This window comes from Barbus barbus (genome assembly GCF_936440315.1).
Source record: "Barbus barbus genome assembly, chromosome: 8".
Taxonomy (NCBI): domain Eukaryota; kingdom Metazoa; phylum Chordata; class Actinopteri; order Cypriniformes; family Cyprinidae; genus Barbus; species Barbus barbus.
Genome location: NC_136736.1, coordinates 17,295,950 through 17,319,451, shown reverse-complemented (window position 1 = coordinate 17,319,451; position 23,502 = coordinate 17,295,950). Strand labels below are relative to the sequence as shown.

The 23,502-nt window shown below is 37.8% G+C and overlaps 1 protein-coding gene across 2 annotated transcripts in view; it reads left to right on the top strand.

The window, feature by feature from the left end:
• The window catches only part of LOC306873918 (mitogen-activated protein kinase kinase kinase kinase 4-like), an 83,545-nt gene extending 60,474 nt beyond the window's left edge, over positions 1-23,071 (top strand). The window contains exons 23-31 of one of the 2 annotated variants that reach the window (XM_079423478.1): positions 8,333-8,450; positions 10,675-10,827; positions 10,941-11,084; positions 11,186-11,320; positions 11,410-11,510; positions 12,971-13,120; positions 13,284-13,443; positions 16,351-16,490; positions 20,726-23,071. In XM_079423478.1, coding sequence (XP_079279604.1) covers positions 8,333-8,450; positions 10,675-10,827; positions 10,941-11,084; positions 11,186-11,320; positions 11,410-11,510; positions 12,971-13,120; positions 13,284-13,443; positions 16,351-16,490; positions 20,726-20,809 — 1,185 coding nt within the window. In that variant the 3' untranslated portion in view covers positions 20,810-23,071. The remainder of the gene's footprint in view (positions 1-8,332; positions 8,451-10,674; positions 10,828-10,940; positions 11,085-11,185; positions 11,321-11,409; positions 11,511-12,970; positions 13,121-13,283; positions 13,444-16,350; positions 16,491-20,725) is intronic. The other variant, XM_079423479.1, reaches the window with a different exon arrangement.
• The last annotated feature ends 431 nt before the right edge of the window (positions 23,072-23,502 follow it).

The following is a 23,502-nucleotide window of genomic DNA, read 5'->3' as shown; positions in this document are numbered from 1 at the left end:
TTGTAGGTTTTATTAATAAGATGTTAAATTACAACAACAGTGGTTACATTTAATTGTTCGATCAAAATTATTGCTAAGGACAATTTAATGGTTGCTGGATATTGGTAGGGACTAGTGTTGTCAAAAATATCGATATTTCGATAAATATCGATACTGAAATATCTGAACGGTACCAATATTAATTTCCCAAAGTATCGATACACCGATACTAGCCGAGCTGTCACTTTCACTTCTCTCCAAAGGCGCGTGGACAAGCACCACATGTGACCGCACTCGTCTCCTTCGCTCTGGTTAAATAGCAAAAGTGAAGTGAATAGAAAGATGAGTGCTCTGGTTGTTAAAGAACACAGCAGGAGCGCTATCTGTAGGGATCTATGATCTCCGTGATGCAGAGAACGCGCACGGAATCCAGTCATAAACACGGAATTTACAGTTTAACGCGGAATGTCACGGAATTTGTCAAAGTTTGGATGAATTAATCAAAAGTAGGTCATTACACTTAAATCAAATCGCGATATGGACTAGTATCTGTAAATATTAAGCTGCAAAAGTGGATTTAAATATGAATCCTGCATGTTCTGCGCGTCTCTGTGTGAATGTGCTGCACGTGCGGTTTTGTTTACTAATGTGGCGTTCGCGGTGATTTCAGCGTCTGCCGTCTCAATGAGGACATAAATACATCAACAATATCTCCAGAACTGATCTGAAAGGCACTTTACGAGCATTTTACCATTTAATTTGAGTAAAACTAGCGTCATATCATACACACACAGAACTTTAGAAGTATTCACGGCAACCCGTCAAAATAAAAGTTCGGTTTAACTTAGCCTATTAAAGACCGTGTGCCAGAAATAGGCTATATTACTATTATTCAGTAGAATGTACATAATACTACTACTTACTACTACTGTTAATTTTTTTTTTAAGAAATAATCACAAAATATTTTAATTTTAATAGTAAATCCCCTTCATTTGCCAAAAATGTAAATGTTTAGTTTTCATTAATTCAAATATAAATTAATTAAAATTGTTTTATGCCTTCATCTGATATCCAGTAAAATTTAAATACACAACACAGAATTTCTGAGGGGGAAAACACATTTCATAAGGCTACTGTAAGAATAAATAAAAATTGTTTGTATGCATTCAAATAGCCTAATAGACATGCTAAAACACAGAATTTGGTAACAATAAAACATAAGGTGAGAAAAAATAAAACATTTCATACAGCCCTAAACGTGTCATTTTTGTTACACTTTTAATAAATTAAATGTTAAATTGTATAATTTTCATGATTTTAATGAATTAGACATGTTTTTAGATTTAATAGCATTTAATTTGACCATTAATGAGTCCAGAAAAATTCAAACGGAAAAAAACGGAATCCAGAAAAATTAAAATGGAAAAAATTGCATGTAGAAAAAAATAAAACGGAATTTGGGGAAAAATAAAATGGATTTCATAGGGCCCTATATCTGGAAATATTTTGGTTATGAAGCAAATGAGAATATCAACAAATAGAACTTTGGATTTTAATTAGTACATGTATTAGTAAACGTTAGTTTCAATTAACATTTAACTAAGATTAATAAATAAATCAACAAATGCACTACCTCAAGACATTTTTTTGTTCATGTAAAATATACCGCATGTTCTCGACTAGTTACATTTATCTTTAAATTAAAAAAATTACCCCCTTAATATTGTGGCAGTTTTTTTCACCGTGGTATCGAAAATGGTATCGAGTATCGATATTTTTCAAGGTATCGTATCGAAGTTAGAAATTCCAGTATCGTGACAACACTAGTAGGGACGTGTCCCTATTATCCCTACAAAATTCTACGCCCTTGGCTGTGGGATGCTAAGAGGGTCCCAGATTCTGGAACACACAGATGAGGCCCTGCAGTGGATCGTTAAGCAGTGTGAAACCCTTAAACACATTTTTTTATATATGTTAACAGTAACAGATATATGCAAGTTGCACATCACTGAAATTTTTTTTAGTAGCCATAGTGTCTGTTATTAAGGGGAAACTGGATATTTTTGCCTTTTTCTTAGCCATTTCATTTGTCCAGTTTGAAAAGCAAAGTTGAAGCAACATCACAAAATGTGAGGTACATGCAGCAAATCAGAGTTTCAGTCAGTGATTGTATGTTTACATTGGGGATGTCAATTTTCGATTATTTCCATGATCGATTGTCATTTAAAGAAAGGCTAGCAAAAGCAAGTTAGCTTTGAAAGCAAGATCCCCATCCTCCCTGTGTAATCACTCTGCAAACCACACCTCCCCCAAAACACACAAACGCGCTCAGGCAGACGAGAGACTAACCTGCAACACGACGAGAGACAGCATTGGTGGAGGATTGAATGCAGCCTTGTCAGATTACTTCACGTCTCATTCACTGGTGACAAAACATTACAGTGCAAAGCGCATTATATTGCAGCAATAGCCCTTTCATTCTTGCTGGAACACGCAGATGACGTATCACATCTGCGCAAACAGGGTGTGCATAGTTATGCAAATACATATTTGACAGCCAGGCAGGACAGCCTATCGTAATGTTCGGACCAAACGTTTTGATTGGACAAAGTTTTTTGGGTCCTACGCCTTCCACAGACGATAAATACATTTAAACCACTTAACTTAATGAGTGCTATCGAGATGTGAAGAGACTTTCAACCAGCATAATAAAAGATGTTTTTGAACCAAATCACCTACCCTGCCTTTAAATTAACAATCAATTAATCGATTAATTGTTAACCGTAACTCTGCAAAATGCATTTATAGCAGTGGCATATAGTCATTGGCATGCCAGGGTGTGCAAATGCCACTCAAAATGCCAGCTTCTTCACCTGAATTAAAGGGGTTTTATTCTAAATAAAAGGCTAGTAGCAGGACTGTAAAATGAATAGGTGTGATTTATAATTTAATAAAATGAAGAGTGTAGTTACGGATCATTTACTTTGTTGGCTGTTTATATCCCATCATGCCATGGAGATGCTGAATGCGCCTCTTTAAATGGTTTCATTTCTTTGTGTTCTGTTTTGCCGGTTGGTGATGAATTTCGACGATTTTTAATATTATTTATTGTTTCTTTTCCAAAATCCTCACTGTATTAGCCTCTAATTTCGCAGGTTTATTTTATTGTTGTTCACTTTTAATCACTGTTTTTGCATCTCTTACTGTGGTAAACTTGCTGGGAGAAATGAAAGATTTTGTGGCCATGAATTAAGAATTCGTTCTTATAACTTATTTTGTTCCAGGGCTTGAAAACGAAAAAAAAAAAGTCAATCAGTTCACTCAGAGCAGAATCGATATTTTAACGTTTCTGTTCCTGCGTTCCTCTGTATTATTATTGGTTTTATTCGAGTAGAAAGAATAACGATTAATACTGTTATTTTTAAAATTGTCTTTGCCTATAATAATAATAATAATAATAAAGTACAGTGTTTTCTTTACACAAAAACAAAAAGAAAGAAAAAAAAAACTGGAAAGAGATGGTATCTTAACCCGCTGCACTTAGTCACAGCCAATACAGCATCATCTTTTCTAGATTTTTAAATTTCTAAATGTAGGCTACTAAACAAAATAAAAAAATCTATTAATGCTTTAAAGACATTAAAGTATTTTTTTAAGATATTTAAAAATGTTTGCTGCAAATTATAAAAAAAATGCTACTTGTATAAAATTGCGTTTTGAGGAAAAACAAAAAACAAAGGCTAAGCCACGTGACATTTTATTAGGCTATTATTCAGAAATGATGTAGGCTAAAATGCCTGTAAATCAAAAATGTTTATAAAACATAAACACAGTTATTAGTTTCTCTCCACAACAAATCTTCTAAACTTAAGGATATAGCCTATAGGTTATAAAAACGTCATTCAAAAAACTAATTAAAGGTGAAACTGATGCCTACCTCTCTCACTCGGCACGAATCCAAATGTTTTCATATTCTCTATGTATACTAAAATATTATTTATTGGCTTTTACTTTCATCGACGTAAAACATCATCCTTCACATCGGCAATAACAGCACAGTGAGGCGGTGGTCACGCTGAACGCAACAGATTAGACAACGGAGCACTGTAACTTTTTACGCATCCTTTAACTGTATTTTATTTTGATAATGAACTGGCTGCAATGTTGCAAAAATATGTGTCTTTGTGCACGTGAGGCGCCAGCGCGATATGGCCATATCCTGATTGGTTATACAGATGCAAGACATCATTCAAAACTTTCAAGCTATTGCAAAACAAATAAAACTGTAAAGCTTTTGCAAAATAAAGAAAACTACTTTGTGTCTCGTTTTCCTTTCTGAGAACGTTGGAATGCATCACAATGAACCGTAGGCCTAACTCGGCATATTTATTTTTTCTTTTTGTTAATCTGTCAATGATTTACGTTAAATATATTTAGTGTATAGGCATATGTATTCCTTTTTATGTAAGCCTATATTTTTATTGTGTTTTCTCTGTTCACAGAAGCGCACAGAATCCATCTTACACTGTCCTCGGATAAACTCTAACGCCGGTGTTCTGACGATTTGTGCTACCCTGTCAGATTTTGCTACCTCCCATTAAAACAGATGATAGCAGAATTCATTGCCATTTGAGTTCACAGCTGAGCGTGGGAGGGCATTTCACTCGCAAATTTTAAATATTAAATGGAACGATAAAATAACATTATTAACTGGTTAATGGCCATTTCAAATTTTCCATTCTGTTCAGAACTATACAATTTGATTTAGTTTCTGTTTCCGGTTCTGTTCCAGTCAAAATTTTGTTCGTTTCCGGTTTTCGTTTTCGTTCCTTGAACCGGTTCAGAGCCCTGTTTTGTTTCCTCAGTTAAATCGTGCGTTTTCTAGGGGACAAATTAAAGAAACAGACAGTGGCTGCAAATTAATAAGTCGTTGGAATTAATTAACAAGTTGTGGGAATAAATTATACATTCACCGGCCACTTTATTAGGTACACCTGTTCAATTGCTTGGTTACACAAATTGCTAATCAGCCAATCACATGGCAACAACTCCACTAGATGTGGTGAAGACAACTTGTTGATGTTCAAACCGAGCATCAGAATGGGGAAGAAAGGGGATTTAAGTGACTTTGAACATGGAATAGTTGTTGGTGCCAAACGGGCTGGTCTGAGTATTTCAAAAATTGCTGATCTATTGGGATTTTCATGCACAACCATCTCTAGGGTTTACAGAGAATGGTAAGAAAAAGAGAAAATATCCAGTGAGCGGCAGTTGTGTGGACGAAAATGCCTTGTTGATGTCAGAGATCAGAGAATGGGCAGACTGGTTAGAGATGATAGAAAGGCAAGAGTAACTCAAATAACCACTCATTACAACCAAGGTATGCAGAATACCATCTCTGAACGTACAACACGTCGAACCCTGAAGCAGATGGTCTACAGCAGCAGAAGACCACACCGGGTGCCGCTCCTGTCAGCTAAGAACAGGAAGTGGAGCCTACAATTAGCACAGGCTCACCAAAATTGGACAATAGAAGATTGGAAAAACGTTGTCTGGTCTGATGAGTCTTGATTTCTGCTGTGACATTCAGATGGTAGGGTCAGAATTTGGCGTAAAGAACATGAAAGCATGGATTTACATTTACATTTACATTTATTCATTTAGCTGACGCTTTTATCCAAAGCGACTTACAATTGCTATATATGTCAGAGGTCGCACGCCTCTGGAGCAACTAGGGGTTAAGTGTCTTGCTCAGGGACACATTGGTGTCTCACAGTGGATTCGAACCCGGGTCTCTCACACCAAAGGCATGTGTCTTATCCACTGCGCCATCACCACCCCGCATCCATCCTGCCTTGTCTCAACGGTTCAGGCTGGTGGTGGTGGTGGTGTAATGGTGTGGGGGATATTTTCTTGGTACACTTTGGGCCCCTTAGTACCAATTGAGCATCGTTTAAACGCCACAGCCTACATGAGTATTGTTGCTGACCATGTCCATCCCTTTATGACTACAGTGTACCCATCTTCTGATGGCTACTTCCAGCAGGATAATGCACCATGTCACAAAGCTCAAATAATCTCAGACTGGTTTCTTGAACATGACAATGAGTTCACTTTACTCAAATGGCCTCCACAGTCACCAGATCTCAATCCAATAGAGCACCTTTGGGATGTGGTGGAACGAGAGATTCGCATCATGGATGTGCAGCCGACAAATCTGCAGCAACTACGTGATGCTATCATGTCAATATGGCCCAAAATCTCTGAGGAATGTTTCCAATACCTTGTTGAATCTATGCCACAAAGAATTAAGGCAGTTCTGAAGGCAAAAGGGGGTCCAATCCAGTACAAGCAAGGTGTACCTAATAAAGTGGCCAGTGAGTGTGTGTATATAGCCTAATATTTATCTGTCCTGCTCGTGTCCCGCAGCCCTGTCAAAGCGCAGAGCCCGATATGAAACAATTATTTGGGGAAATTATAATTAAACATGACTTAGTTAGATTTCAGTACAAAAGAACTTTGTTTCTGTTTTAATGCACTTTTAAGGTTTGGATCACATTAAAAATGTAACTTATGTGATTGAATTATTTTCATGAAAGATCCAGCCCCATCACCATCACTCACAACCGCGTGCACGTGTTTTGCGCATGAGCCGCACGCACCACAAAATGAAACTGCTTAATCGACCATCGATAGCTTTAATCAATTGCATCTCTTACCGACATTTAATTGAACGCTGATTAATCGTAGACATCCCTAGTTTACATCGTGTTTCTGAGTGTTTCTACACACGGAAAGTTGAGTAGAAAGTTGGGTAGGCATGGTATATTCTAAAGCTGTGATTGGCTAATAGTTGCTCATTTCAGTTATAGGCATAGCCATTAGCCTATAACACACAACTGAAACATTACAGTCCAATTACTGGGCACAAAAAAACAACACTACATATCTTCATAGGCACATTTATGTAAACCTTTGCTTCTAAGATTAGGTCCCAAGGTTCGAAAGGACAGCGCTGTGCCCACCAATGTAATTTATCCCCACCTTATCTAATTTAACTCGCAAAGGTTATTCCTTTATTCATACAAACTTTATTCATATTTGTTTCACTGCAATTTAGTGCTGGGCGGTATGACCAAAAATGTATATGACGGTCAAAATTTTACCGGTTTCACGGTATTTTTATTAGATTTTTTTCATGCAAGACTGGGTGTTTTTTCTACTGACTGAGAGAGGACATACTGCAGTAGATTGACTTAAAATGCCAAATTTTATTGTCAGGATGAGTGAATAATATAGAAATATTCCACACTAAATAGTGACTAAACACGACCCATTAATAGCCTACATTAACTACGTTAACCAGAGTCACTCTCATTTATAATCGCGACTTCATCTGATAAAATCAACATGCATCTACTACACTAAAGAGTGGCTATGCGGTGGTTTTGGCTATATTACTTTTTTACTCATGCAGCGCACTGCATGCGTCTGAGTAACTAATTAAAAAATTTATAATTCCAAACAGTCAGTAAGCGACAAGTGCTTGGAAACGTTTTTTTTGTACTCATTTACTGACAAGTCTGCTACGGTACAGCCAACTGAATGCGCTGCTTCTCTACCACTCACTGTTCAGAACAGATGCCGAGAGAGGCGACACTGCGCCGGGACAGTCAGACCTTGCGCTCGCGGGGCAGCACTGGCGACATCTTCCAACTGAACCATAGCTAAGGCTTATCCAGAAAAGTCGCTAGGTTTGTCAGTATGTATTTTCTATGGAAAAAAGCCGCTAAAAGGATCTGGAAGTTGCTGAATATAGTGCTATATTTCGCGCTTGTGTATGTCAGATGCAGGAGCTGATGGCAGCAGGCGGTATTGCTGTATTTTAAAAATTAATTTCATAAAAATAAACACCGGTATTTGGTATGAACCGGCCAGCACTACTGCAATTACATAGATTAGTTTTTCTAAATGTTAACTTCTGCAGAAAAATTGCTTTAAACATCCCTGACCACAAAAAATATAAAGAAAAGGTGCTTGAGAGTCTGAAGATTTGCCAGACTCTTTAAGTTCTGAACTGTTATCAGCTGCTTTTACTTTATTTCATCTTTAACCTTCTAACTTTTATGCCATCTGTACTTCCCGTTTAGTTACCAGAGTATCATGCTTGGTTTTGAATTGACATAACTTGCATCAGTTACATTTTATTTCATGTTAAGTTCATTTAGAGACTATATTTTAGCTTATTTCATGAGTAGCCAGTTTCAACATGTTAAATGAGAAGCTTAAACGCATCACCTTACATTGTTCTACCCTCTTTCTTGTCTAATTTTTTTGTACTATTCATTCCAGACACAATCTTCCAGCAACACACTGCAAAAACACAAGTCTTCTTCCTCTTTTACCCCATTTATTGACCCGCGTCTTCTACAGATGTCTCCTTCCAGTGGCAGTTCCCTCAACAACATGGGTAAGTCATTCTGAAATCATGGACAAGTATTTCTTCAAGACCTAAGACTTGTTATGTGACAATATACAGTGGGGCAAATAAGTATTTGATACACTGCAGATTTTTCAAGTTTTCCCACTTACAAAGAATGGAGAGAGCTGTAATTTTCATCGTAGGTACACCTCAACTGTGAGAGACAGAATATATAAAAAAAAAATCCAGAAAATCACATTGTATTATTTTTTTTTTGAATAATTAATTTCCATTTTATTGCATGAAATAAGTATTTTATACAATAGAAAAATAGAACTTAATATTTGGTGCAGAAACCTTTGTTTACAATTATAGAGGTCATACGTTTCCTGTAGTTCTTGACCAGGTTTGCACACACTGCAGTAGGGATTTTTGACTCCTCCATACAGGTCTTCTCCAGATCTTTCAGGTTTTGGGGCTGTCGCTGGGCAACACTGAGTTTCAGCTCCCTCCATAGATTTTCTATTGGGTTCAGGTCTGGAGACTGGCTAGGCCACTCCAGGACCTTGAAATGCTGCTTACGGATCCACTCCTTAGTTGCCCTTGCTGTGTGTTTGGGGTCATTGTCATGCTGGAAGATCCATCTGATGTTCCATCTTACTGAGGGAAGGAGGTTGTTGCCCAAAATCTTGCGATACATGGCCCTATTCATCCTCCCCTCAATACGGTGCAGTCGTCCTGTCCCCTTTGCAGAAAAGCACCCCCAAAGCATGATGTTTCCACCCCCATGCTTCACAGTTGGGATGGTGTTCTTGGGATTGTACTCATCCTTCTTCGTCCTAACACGGCGAGTGGAGTTTATTCCAAAAAGTTCTATTTTGGTCTCATCTGACCACATGACCTTCTCCCATGCCTCCTCTGGATCATCCAGATGGTCTTTGGCAAACTTCAGACGGTCCTGGACATGTGCTGGCTTGAGCAGGAGGACCTTGCGCGCGCTGCAGGGTTTTAATCCATGACGGTGTAGTGTGTTACTAATGGTAACCGTTGAGACTGTGGTCCCAGCTCTCTTCATGTCATTGACCAGGTCCTCCCGTGTAGTTCTAGGCTGATCCCTCACCTTTCTCAGGATCATTGATACTCCACGAGGCAAGATCTTGCATGGAGCCCCAGTCCAAGGGAGATTGACAGTCATCTTGAATTTCTTCCGTTTTCTAATAATTGCGCCAACAGTTGTTGCCTTCTCACCAAGCTGTTTGCCTATTGTCCTGTAGCCCATCCCAGCCTTGTGCAGGTCTACAATTTTGTCCTTAGACAGTTCTTTGGTCTTGCCCATAGTGGAGAGGTTGGAGTCTGATTGATTGTGTGTGAACAGGTGTCTTTTATACAGGTAACGAGTTCAAACAGGTGCAATTAATACAGGTAATGAGTGGAGGATAGGAGGGCTTCTTAAAGACAAACTAACAGGTCTGTGTGAGCCAGAATTCTTGCTGGTTGGTAGGTGATCAAATACTTATTTCATGCAATAAAATGGAAATTAATTATTCAAAAATCATACAATGTGATTTTCTGGATTTTTAAAAAATATTCTGTCTCTCACAGTTGAGGTGTACCTACGATGAAAATTACAGATCTCTCCATTCTTTGTAAGTGGGTAAACTTGAAAAATCGGCAGTGTATCAAATACTTATTTGCCCCACTGTATGTTGCGGTGACAATATAAAGTGTCTATCGATAAACATTCTGGTTTATTGAATATACTGCTGTATGCAAATATCTAAAATCAGACATTACTACTAGTCTCACGTGGAGCGGAAATGAGAAAGGAGAGGCACAGTTTGCTGTTAAATGAAGTGTCATGTGACCAAAATCCAGTATACTGTCCTGTGAGGACCACTACAGATTATTAAATTTCTCTATTATTTTACTTGAATGCTACTATTAAATTGACCTACTGTACCTGAAAAACATAAAGCACTGTTTTTCATTTGTATCTTTATTCTTATTTTTTAATAACACAGATAAAATAACAAAAATCATTATATTGTGATATATAAAACTACTTTGTTCACCTAACACTAATCATGTGTATTTATCATTTAGAGGCCGTGTTTACAGTGTTACTTATGAAAAATCAATGTTTTTTTTTTCTTGAAGTAATTTAAATTTTTAAAACATTTAAACGTGAAAAATGTTTAAATTATTAATGAATATATTTTAGCTAAAGGCATTTAAATCACAAGCTGATTGTATGAGTATGTTTTCTCAACAGGCTTTAGTAATGATGGACGTCTGCAGGACCCATCCCGTAAGGGCTCTGTGGTGAATGTAAACCCAGTAAACACTCGCCCGCAGAGTGACACACCTGAAATCCGCAAATACAAAAAGAGATTCAATTCTGAGATTCTCTGTGCTGCACTTTGGGGTATGTAGTTCACAGTAATAGCCCACTGGACATAGATCATGTGGATACAGAAAATAAACAGCTTATTGTGTATTTTTTTTATCACTCCCTCTTTCCCTTATTTCCCTGCGTAGGAGTAAATCTGTTGGTAGGAACTGAAAGTGGTCTCATGCTTCTTGATCGCAGTGGGCAGGGGAAAGTTTATCCACTTATTAACAGACGCCGTTTTCAACAAATGGATGTTCTTGAAGGCCTTAATATTCTAGTGACAATATCAGGTTGAAAAATATATGACAGACTTGTCAGAGCATGTTTAAATACTTGTTCATTCCTTTAGTGAATATTTGAAATGTTGTTTATAATCGTAACCCTTGTACAGGAAAGAAGAACAAACTGCGAGTTTATTATCTCTCATGGCTGAGGAACAAGATTCTGCATAATGACCCTGAGGTGGAAAAGAAACAGGGTTGGACTACAGTGGGGGAGCTGGAGGGATGTGTGCACTACAAAGTCGGTAAGTAAGTTTCCAGCTGTCAGACATGGTTAGTACAACTGGAATCTGTAGAATATGATCATAAAATTTATTTTTCTGTCACATTCTAGTTAAATATGAAAGAATCAAGTTCTTGGTTATTGCCTTGAAAAATTTTGTGGAAGTGTATGCTTGGGCACCAAAGCCGTACCACAAGTTTATGGCCTTTAAGGTGAGTGCAATACCTGACATATTCAAGTCACACCATTTTTCCACCTAATTCAGATTTGATGTATACTTATCTTTAGGCTGAAGGAGCTGGATGCAAAATTTTGGAATAATTTCAGTCCACAGATCTGACTTGTGATATAGCACTATAATTCACAATGTTTGTTGATTTAGACCAGAAGAGTCCTGGTCCCCCACTGAGCCTGGTTTCTCTTGAGGTTTTTTTTCTTCATTTCTGTCACCTAATGGAGTTTGGGTTTCTTTGGCTTATTTATTTGGGGTCTGAAAAACAATTAATATTCCGTAATGCTCCACTGACACTTATCGGATGAGGACAAAACCTTAAAGGTGACCTATTATGCCCCTTTTTACAAGACGTAAAATAAGTCTCTGAATTTGGAAAATAAAATATGACGTGCTTACTTTGTCTGGAGTTGATGTTTGCATACGAAACATGTTGATGTTTGCATATGTTGGTATCGATCCCTCTTTCAGAATCAACTTTTGCGAAAATCCAGCGTTGAAATTACCCTCATTTGTGAGGTAGTCTGGCGTGAAATGATTGACACAATCATATAGGACTCAATCAATAGGACGATTTTTTTCCTGGACATTTCCTTCGAAAATTAAACTTAACCACAGTGTCCTCAGCAGCTCAGATGGAGGGAGTCTGTGGAGACTCCTATGTTAGTTGGTGCATCCCAAAACCCAACACTTCTAATGTCTTTTTGGCGCAGACAAGCAACTACAGCAAGAAAACAGTAATGGCGGACTGCTGCTTCTCACTCAGGGCTGTGTCTATGCTAAGTAGGGCAGAGTGTCACAAATGGGCAGGACTTTTTCCCTACGATGACATGTACGTAGGGAGAATCTGGAATCGCTTGTTCTGAGAGACTGATTATGATTTATTGGGATTATAAAAAAAAAATGAGTGGGTGGATTTTACCAGGAGTAGTGGTTTTACCATTTGTAGGCTGGTTGTTTTCACACACTGCGGCCACATAACTGTGTTCAAACAACTTCTAAAAGTGATTTTTGCATAATAGGTCCCCTTTAACTGAAATGAGTAGTGACGTTGTTGTTTACAAGCGTAATCAGATGTGTTCATAAATTGGTGAATTTTGCAACATTGACACTGTTATTGAACTGATTGAATCAACATTGAATTGATCTGAATAACAACATTATTGTATTTTTAGAGCTGCTTTGCATTTGAATTGAATTTGTTTTTATAACTGACAACATTGCACCACTGCTGTCATTTCATAAGTGAAGAATTTTGCAACCCTAACACTATATTTCTGTGAAGCTGCTTTCAACAAACAATCTGTATTGTATATAGCTCTATAGAAATAAAGGTGACTTGACATTGAATTGCGGGTTGTAGTAATAAAAAATGTAAAGTTTTTAAAAATCGGAGTGGTGGTTGTATCTCTTAACTGACATTCCCATCTTGTTTTGTAGTCATTTGGAGACCTGGTCCACAAACCTCTCTTAGTTGATCTCACTGTGGAAGAGGGTCAAAGATTAAAGGTCATCTATGGCTCCTGCTCTGGTTTTCATGCTGTAGATGTGGATTCAGGGGCAGTTTATGACATTTACCTTCCCACACATGTAAGCTCTTTTAGGACTTTGACTACTGAATCAAGTATTGTCAGATGCTCTTTTTTTATTCCAGCTTTTATCATCGTGATCTTTACTGTTTTAAATTATTTGAAGGATCAGTCATGCTTTCTATAATCACTTTAATCAAAATACTTTGCTTTTTTTTTCTCAGATTCAAACGATTATCCAGACCCATGCCATCATCATCCTCCCAAACACAGAAGGCATTGAGCTGTTAGTGTGCTATGAGGATGAAGGTGTGTATGTAAACACTTATGGAAGGATCACCAAAGACGTGGTGCTGCAGTGGGGTGAGATGCCCACCTCTGTGGGTAAGTTGAACATTTGTTCCACTTCATATTGCAGAAAACATGCTCTTTTCTTGTTTCCTAGTGGAAAACAAGAGTCCAATGGTGGATGAAGTACATAAATAATTTGCTTGAGTACAGCTAATGAAATATCAAATAGAAACTTTGCACACTAACAGTCAAATCCTCTTCATGCTCAAAATCATATTTCTCCCACTTTTAGGCTCATTACATGGCTCGTTAACTGGAGACTTACTCCATCTGAAACATTGAATCAATGAGTTGTGACAGCATACAGATACCTGTTTTGTTCACAGTTTCTGTCATAATCCATACAGTGGGGCAAATAAGTTTTTGAATCACTGCCGATTTTTCAAGTTTTCCCACTTAAAAAAGAATGGAGAGATCTGTAATTTTCATCGTAGGTACACCTCAACTGTGAGAGACAGAATATTTTTTAAAAATCCAGAAAATCACATTGTATGATTTTTAAATAATTAACTTCCATTTTATTGCATGAAATAAGTATTTGATCACCTACCAACCAGCAAGAATTCTGGCTCACACAGACCTGTTAGTTTGTCTTTAAGAAGCCCTCCTATCCTCCACTCATTACCTGTATTAATTGCACCTGTTTGAACTCGTTACCTGTATAAAAGACACCTGTTCACACACACTCAATCAATCAGACTCCAACCTCTCCACTATGGGCAAGACCAAAGAACTGTCTAAGGACGAAAATTTAACAAAATTGTCTACAAAATTGTAGACCTGCACAAGGCTGGGATGGGCTACAGGACAATAGGCAAACAGCTTGGTGAGAAGGCAACAACTGTTGGCGCAATTATTAGAAAATGGAAGAAATTCAAGATGACTGGGGCTCCATGCAAGATCTCGCCTCGTGGAGTATCAATGATCCTGAGAAAGGTGAGGGATCAGCCTAGAACTACACTGGAGGACCTGGTCAATGACCTGAAGAGAGCTGGGACCACAGTCTCAACGGTTACCATTAGTAACACACTACACCGTCATGGATTAAAATCCTGCAGCGTGCGCAATGTCCTCCTGCTCAAGCCAGCACATGTCCAGGACCGTCTGAAGTCTGCCAAAGACCATCTGGATGATCCAGAGGAGGCATGGGAGAAGGTCATGTGGTCAGATGAGACCAAAATAGAACTTTTTGGTATAAACTCCACTCGCCGTGTTTGGAGGAAGAAGAAGGATGAGTACAATCCCAAGAACACCATCCCAACCGTGAAGCATGGGGGTGCTTTTCTGCAAAGGAGACAGGACGACTGCACCGTATTGAGGGGAGGATGGATGGGGCCATGTATCGAGAGATACGCAACAACCTCCTTCCCTCAGTAAGAACATTGAAGATGGGTCGTGGCTGGGTCTTTCAGCATGACAATGACCCCAAACACACAGCAAGGGCAACTAAGGAGTGGCTCCGTAAGAAGCATTTCAAGGTCCTGGAGTGGCCTAGCCAGTCTCCAGACCTGAACCCAATAGAAAATCCATGGAGGGAGCTGAAACTCCGTGTTGCCCAGCGACAGCCCCAAAACCTGAAAGATCTGGAGAAGACCTGTATGGAGGAGTGGGCCAAAATCCCTGCTGCAGTGTGTGCAAACCTGGTCAAGAACTACAGTTAACGTCTGACCTCTGTAATTGTAAACACAGGTTTCTGTACCAAATATTAAGTTCTATTTTTCTATTGTATCAAATACTTACTGCATGCAATAAAATGTAAATTAATTATTCAAAAATCATACAATGTGATTTTCTGGATTTTTTTAAATATATATTCTGTCTCTCACAGTTGAGGTGTAACTACGATGAAAATTACAGATCTCTCCATTCTTTGTAAGTGGGAAAACTTGAAAAATCGGCAGTATATCAAATACTTATTTGCCCCACTGTGTTAGTGAGGCCAGCAGGGGGTGCTCACCCTGTGGTTTGCGTGAGTCCTAACGCAAGTCCTAATTCTTTTGGATGAGACGTTAAACCGAGGTCCTGACTCTCTGTGGTCACAAAAAAAAAAAATCCCATGGCACTTCTCATAAAGAGTAGGGGTGTAACCAATTTGGTCCTGGCCAAATTCCCTCCCTTATCAATCATGGCCTCCTAGTAATCCCCATATACTTGATTGGCTCTATCTCTCTCTCCTCTCCACCAGTACCTGGTGTGTGGTGAGTGTACTGGCGCCGTTGTCCTGTGGCTGCCGTCGCATCATCCAAGTGGATGCTGCACACTGGTGGTGGTTGAGGAGAGACCCCCACATGATTGTAAAGCGCTTTGGGTGTACAGCAATACACAATAAAAGCGCTATATAAATGCGTCATTCATTCCATATGATTGATTCGGCTGACAACAGGACAAATGGGAGAGTAACATTTTTAGTCATGTGGCTTTGACGCATCCGATTTAAATAGCTTGTTTTCTTCTCTGTACAGCCTTCAGAAGGATCCCAGCATCAGGAACAAGTGGATTGTTTATTTTTAATAGTTCCCAGGTTAACGGCAGGTCACCACAATATACGTGTGTGTACTTATTTTAACTATACTTGTGAGGACCAAATGTCCTCACTTATATTTTGAACTACTTTGACAACCCACTAGTGAGCACATTTTACTGGTCCTCACTAGTTAAAGGGCTTATAAATCAGCTAAAAGGTGTTTTTATTTAAATCGAATGTTCTTCACGTGTTTCTTTGTTGGTGAGTTTAGGGGTAGGGGTTGGGTTAGGTGATAGAAAATATCATTAAACTGATAGAAAAGTAATGAAAGTCTATGCAATGTTTTCACTAAGATAGCGAAACAAACAGTATATTTCCTTTTTCTGATTTTGATTTATGTCAGGAATATATCAGTTAATTGAACTTTAATTGTGATTATGAACTTTGCATCTTTTTTTTTTTTTCTTTTTTTTTAGCTTACATCAGATCGAACCAGATCATGGGCTGGGGGGAGAAAGCTATTGAGATCCGTTCTGTTGAGACTGGTCACCTGGATGGTGTGTTCATGCACAAGAGGGCACAACAGTTGAAGTTTCTCTGTGAAAGAAATGACAAGGTTAGACAGCCACACATTTTTTTTATGAAAGATTATGGCATACCTTATGGTACCAAAAAAAAAAAAGTTAAGTAGGGCTGTGACGGTCGTCATGACAACCACATCACCACGGTGGTTGATTACCACTGGCAGCAATGCACATGGCGTCACACACTCTATAGCAAGTATAAAATACAAAGTTTTGTATACAAGTGCAATGTTAGTAACAGTTGCAATAGAATTCGCTATTTATAACATATAGTCTAAAAACAATTTACAAATAAATTATATAAGACTGTTGATTCACAAATTGCCTCAAACACCATACATAACATTTCCTGTCTCGTCCAGTGTAGACAGACTTTAGCTGTTGCGGCGTGGTACGTTAAGTGTTAAAAGGGAGAACACTTCCAATCTCAAGAACCATCTCCTGACTATATTTGCAAGAGGAGGCAATTGATGCCAGCGATGACCCACTTGCTTCGTGAGGGAACCATGAGGCAAGATACCCTCTCTTGGCCACGGTTGCTAAGAATGCTTTTGTGCAACAAGCACACCATCTGAACGCGTGTTCACTGCGGCTGGAAACATCGTAACACCAATGAGGTCCTCCCTTAAACCAGACAATGACTATGTTTACATGGACATCAATACTCCGATTTTGATATGATTAAGACAATACTCTGATTAAGAATCTACCATGTAAACAGAGATTTTTGATTACCTTAATCCGGCTAAAGTCATATTCGAAGTAAACACAAATCGAATTAAGACGTGGAGTATTCCTATTTTAGTCGCATTATTGGAGTGCAGTACAGACATGTACACACCTTAATCAAACTATTACCGTCGTGTAGGACTTTTCGCTGCATTTTGCGACAGTATACACACACTGCAGTGGTCAACCGTTTGACGGCAAATAAAAGAGCTTCAACACCGCCGTCATCTTTATGCACATACAAATAATTAACTGCACTTGAAGCTTTTATAAAATGAAAAATGAAACACCCAAAACTGTATATGGCATCATCACGAAGATTAACTATATGTTTATACGTGAAATTCTGGAGGGGACGTCAGATGGCATCGCGTGGTGACGTGTGCCATTAATCGATCTATGTACTATAACATGTAAAACAGGAACATGAAAGGATTATTCTAAAAGCAGCTCATGTAAACGCCTTAATCATAATATTGTCTTATTCAGAATAAGGTAAATAATTAGATTACTGATGTCCTTGTAAACGTAGTCAATGTCAACCTCTTAGTTTTTCTGTCAAAGAATTTAAAATCTATAGAAAAGCCAAGGTAGGCTTAAAACATATGTTTGCGTTCTAATTGTTGTCAGGCCAATGCAGATTTTCTAGCATGTGACTGATGTTGTTTCGAATTTTTGGCAACAAATGTTTAATATTTAACTTTCTTATTTAGGATACTTTCTTATTTAACAGTATTATTTCTTTGATAGCCTATATATTTTAGTGTTTTGCCACCGTCACAGCCCTAAAGTCAAGTCACCTTTATTTATATAGCACTTTATACAATTCAGATTGTCAAAGCAGTTTTATAGTATTAAACAGGAAAATAGTGCGTCAATAATGCAAAAGGATGATCGTAAACACTCAATTTTCCAGTTAATCAGTCAGTTCATCATTGATTCTGTAATGACATGGTTCAGTTCAGTTCAAATAGTATCTGGTCAATCAAGTCGACAATATTTCCAGAAATTAAGTTTCCCCAACTAAACAAGCCAAAAGTGACCGACTGTGGCAAGGGGGGGAAAATGTGAAAAAGATAAACTTTCTCCTACTTTCATGTCATTCCAAACTTGTATGACTGACTGTCTTACATGGAGTGCAGAAAGAGAGGAATATCTGGTACAGATACTCTTGCTATACCAATGCCGCATTTAAAAAAAAAAAAGCAAGTGTTATATTATTTTCCTGACCGATAAAAATAGGCCTTAATTGAAAATTTACAGCTCACTTAAACTGGCTGATAAAGATTATTTGCAGCTTTTTAATTCCACAGAGCATTTTTTAGCCAAACTGTGATGCTTCATTCAGACATTTTGAAAGATGATATTTTTGGCCATTAAAAAACATTATCAATCGAACCAGTACAGTGCTGCTGGCTGAAGTGATCATCTGTGTAATTCCCTGATTTGAATAATTTAATGTAATTAATTAAATAGGTGTTCTATATTCTATAGATGTTTTATGCACTCCACTGTAAGTGAATAAAAGATGCCATATTTATTTTATGGTATCCTTGTTACAGTGTAATTGTACATTTAAGTCCAAGTAATACTGCTCAAAAAATTAACCATTTAATAATAACAGTACCACCATAACACCAAGCCGGTTAAACTTCAGGGATATCAGTCTGTCCAGTTAGGAAGCTTAAGTGATTGTGAATCAGTGTCACCTGCTTTGGTGCAACTCAAAGTGACAACAGGTGCACTGGAGAGGCAACAGCAAGACAACGTCCATGAAGGGAATGGTTTTGCATGTAGTGGCCACAGATGATTGCTTTCTCCTTATCCTTTCTGACAGACTTGTATCTAGTTTTGTGTTTTGTTAGGATCAGTACTTGTAGCATAGGGCAGTACCTGTAACCCAGTCAGGTTGCACAGGTAGTCCATTTTCCTCCAGGATGACATGCCTTTGCAAGGAGTTTTGGTGTGTCTCCCTGCACAGTCTAAAGTGCATGAAGAAGACACTAGCCTGGCCTCATGTGACCAGAGTGTGTAGGCAGTTTCTGCATGAGAAAGGCCCTGATCCCAATGACTGGCCCTCACATTCCCCAGATCTGAATCCAATTGAGAACCTCTGGGATGTTATGTGTCGGAGCATCCAAAGGCACCAAGCAGCACCACAGACTGTCCAGAAGCTCACTGACAGACATGTTCATGAGTCTCTGAGGTCAAGTCTCAAGTGTTTAAAGCGGAGTCCAAGTCAAGTCTCAAGTCTTTGTTCTATTTATTAGCAACAGTTCTTTCAGCTAGTTATTGAGGCTAAATCCGTTTTGAAATACTGATTTCACAATATGATTTTCTCAAAAAAAAAAAAAACTTTTAATAAATTCTAATTTGTCTTACATTTTGTTATTGTCAGATAAAATGCTGCACATTTCAAAATTGAAATGTCAAACAACAAAACTAAATTCTAAAACAAACCCCAATTAATCAAATGAATTCCACAAATGAAATAAATCTCATATAAACTAAGGCTTTGTCTGTGCTCTTTTTCAATTTAAAATTTGAGGCAACCACTGTATTTTAAACACACAATCCAAACAAAGAGGCTGCATACATCCAGCACGACAGTTTTTAATCTGAATTGGATTGTATAATTTCGAAATTTGAAGCAAAAACAAAATGGTCTGATTTTAGTTTTGTGAAACTATTCTACATAAAACATCTGTACGAAACAAACCAGCAGACAGGCTGAATTAATGCAGATTCACTCTCTGCCAGCAGGTGGCGCTTGAATATCAATTAAACATCCTTTCCTTAGTTGCCGCTGTAAACAAAGCAGCACTGTGGTTATGAACACTTCTTTTAATATGCATTATATGGAGGCAAGATGAAAAGAAAATACGATCTAAACTTTTTTTTTTTTTAAGACAGCCAGTTTCCCTCAGAGATACATTCATATAAACTCCTATACCAAATGAATACCGTTTTTTATGAGTCTCACGAGTCCAAGTCAAGTCTCGAGTCAGCTGTCCAAGTCGCAGACTCCAGTTTCCATCTCTGATCACTGATGCTCTGATCACGTTCTGGCAGTAGATCTCCCAGGAAAACCATCCGCTCATTCCATCTCATTAGGAGCATGCCTAGATGTTGTCAGGAGTGCATACAGACACGTGGGAGCCATACATGCTAGTGACTTACATTTATGAGTTGCTTTGATAAAAATTCATGCAATTCATGCATCATTCAATCAGCGTGTAATTTAAATTTGCATTATTTACTGTTGTTGTTGTTATATATATGTGTATATATATATATGTATATGTATGTTAATTATTATATTATATTACATGTAGTGTGGAACAAAGATACCATAAAATAGTGTTACCATTTTTGTCCTGCTGATAAAACACTCATTCAATTAAGCAGGTTTAAGCATCAGGTTTGGAATGAGGGCTGAATAAACAGTGACATTTTTTTGAGGAGGGGTAAACCCTTTATTGATGGTAAATTATGTGGCTATGTCATTTTAACATCTGCAATCACTTTGTTTCTTTAGGTGTTCTTCGCCTCTGTGCGCTCTGGAGGGCTGAGCCAAGTTTATTTCATGACACTCGGACGGAGCAACCTACTTAACTGGTGATGAGGATGCTTTCCTCTAATGAAACTACCAACAGACTGTCTGTCAGAACTCTGTGGACCCAGCATGACAAATATTAATGCTAAATTGAATTCTATTCAAGAGTCTTGTGCTGTCCTAAACAGTGTTGTGGAGAAATCTCTGAGAAAATCTTACGTATGTAAACATAAAGACATTCTGAAAGGGAGCAGGAGCGTTATGTGGAAGAGTGTTATACCATTTGTTATGTCCACAGCTCTACTATCGGTGATCTGCTGTATCTCTAATGTATTTTTTTTTGTTTTGTTGTTTTTGTTGTTGAATCTTACCTTTTGATCATTTATTATTATTCAGGGCTTTGTTTGCTCAGAATTAATACTCTAGTGTATGTAAATGTATTTCCATGGACTGGCCATCTGTGATGATATCTCTCTGTCTTTTTTTTTTTTTTTTTTTTTTTTCTTTCTTTCAGGGAAACTGTCAATTCCCCAAAGACCTGGGTCACACAGTACTAGTGCCGGCTAATATAGGGATGCAGTTTCTTTTCTTTTTCTTTAATAATATTAACTATACATTTTGTGAGTGTCCTTTATTATTTTATAGGTATTGCACTTGTTAAATAAATTCCAAAGTATATTCCCATTGATTTGCAGAATGGATGGTTTGAGTGAAGGAACGTTCACTTAACACTTAAATGTTCAACTTGTATTCTGTTACTCTGTTAACCACTCCCTGAGCGAACAATTAATTTTATGTTGTCCACTGACTTTAGAGTCATTAAAGTTGATACCAGAGGAGCTGCTGGACAAACAGGATTTGGAACTTGATCACTCTGTCAAAGCTATAACTGTGCTCAGCTGGTGAATCTTCAGCCATCTGATCCCATTTTATCATGTCGTTCTGTACCATATTGGTTTGTTGTTTTAAACTAAGGTATTGCACTACTTACACTGAACAAAATTATAAACGCAACACTTTTGTTTTTGCCCCCATTTTTCATGAGCTGAACTCAAAGATCTAAGACCTTTTCCATGTACACAAAAGGCCTATTTCTCTCAAATATTGTTCACAAATCTGTCTAAATCTGTATTAGTGAGCACTTCTCCTTTGCCGAGATAATCCATCCACCTCACCAGCTCAAAATGGGGGCAGAAACAAAAGTGTTGTTTATAATTTTGTTCCGTGTATATTAGAATTTTGTTTTACAAATTGCCATGCATCTTTGTAAGCGTGATACTATATTTGCTGACCGTAATTGAGTATGGTTTATGGTCATAATATGGACAAATAGATAAAACACATTCAGACTGTCACAGGTTGTTTACAGGCAAAAATAGTGAGGATCAATTCATAAGTGGTATAGACTTGAGGTTTCATCAAGCGCACGCGCCTGGCCCAAAGTTAACTTCCGGTCTGTGTTTGTTTATCGGTCTGGTTAGTGGCGCCGGCTACAAATGCAATTAAAGTTAAAGTGATGAGTAATGAAGTTGGGCTCCGGTTGTTGTGCTGTGGGATGTGTTTCACATACATTTATTTATTTGTGGCTACCCGCCACGATAAACTGACCGATTTTCCAAAAGGCTTCGTTGAATAAACATGAGCACGTAATGCACATTTAAAATCAAAACAAGGCGCGGGTGTTTTTATATCACTGTATTTCTGAGGGAAGATTGTCTTTAGAAAATGTTCGATGTCATTTTCATTTAATCTTGCATGTTATATGCCTGATAAAGCAGCATTTGTTAGCTCAGCGCTGCTTTGTGTAATGTACAGCCCAACAGCCGTTTTCGGGGAAACCTCTACTTCTCCCGCTATAAAGCGCCTCCTGCTGGCAGAGAATGAATTTGCATATTTAATAAGTCGGTACAAGTAGTTATCGCTTCATCTCAGTCTGTCTGATTCACGCAGCAAACATATTTTGCTTGTTATCAAAAATAATCTACTCTGGCTGTTGTTACTGATTCTATTTGGATGTCTACCGGAAGTTAAGTTAGGGCCACAAAAGTGCGCATGCGCAGTAACGTTTATGTTGTTGACGTTGAAACCATTAATATATTGATAAAATAATCTAGGCGTACCAACCTAACAAAGACAAGAATGGACAAATAACAATGAAACGGGGCTATACTGTATATACACAAAGACTAAATGAAGACTTAAACCAGACACAGGTGAACATAATCAGTTACTATAGAAACAAAAGAGAAAATGCATAGAAACAAAGGAAACGGGAACAGTGCAACAAAACACATATCAATATTGTTTGTCTTGTTTTAAATAAACACTAAAAACAGATTAAAAATGAAGAAATTTTAATTTTGGCACTATTTTTTCCTCTCAATAGTGTTGTGGCAACTAGGAAACTAGTACACTAAGATTTGTCATTCTAGAATATATGAAATGTGTGTGCCCTGCTCTCCTCTCTACAGCCCAAGTTCAGTGGATTTTAAGGCTAAACTACACTGCCCCTACAAACACAGAAACATTAATGTTTGGTCAGTACAGCCCTCTAAATTCAACTGCATCCAGATGCCCAGTTTAAAAGGTCAGGGCAGTGTGAATTGGCCTTTAAAGCATGTTGGGTTTTTTTTTATTTATTTTTTTTATGTAAAATGACGTGGTCCTCAGATAAACAATATCTTACAGTGCTACGCAACTTTTCAGAATACATTATTAAACTAAAATTAAGTGCACTTTTTTTATTAGCACTCAAGGGT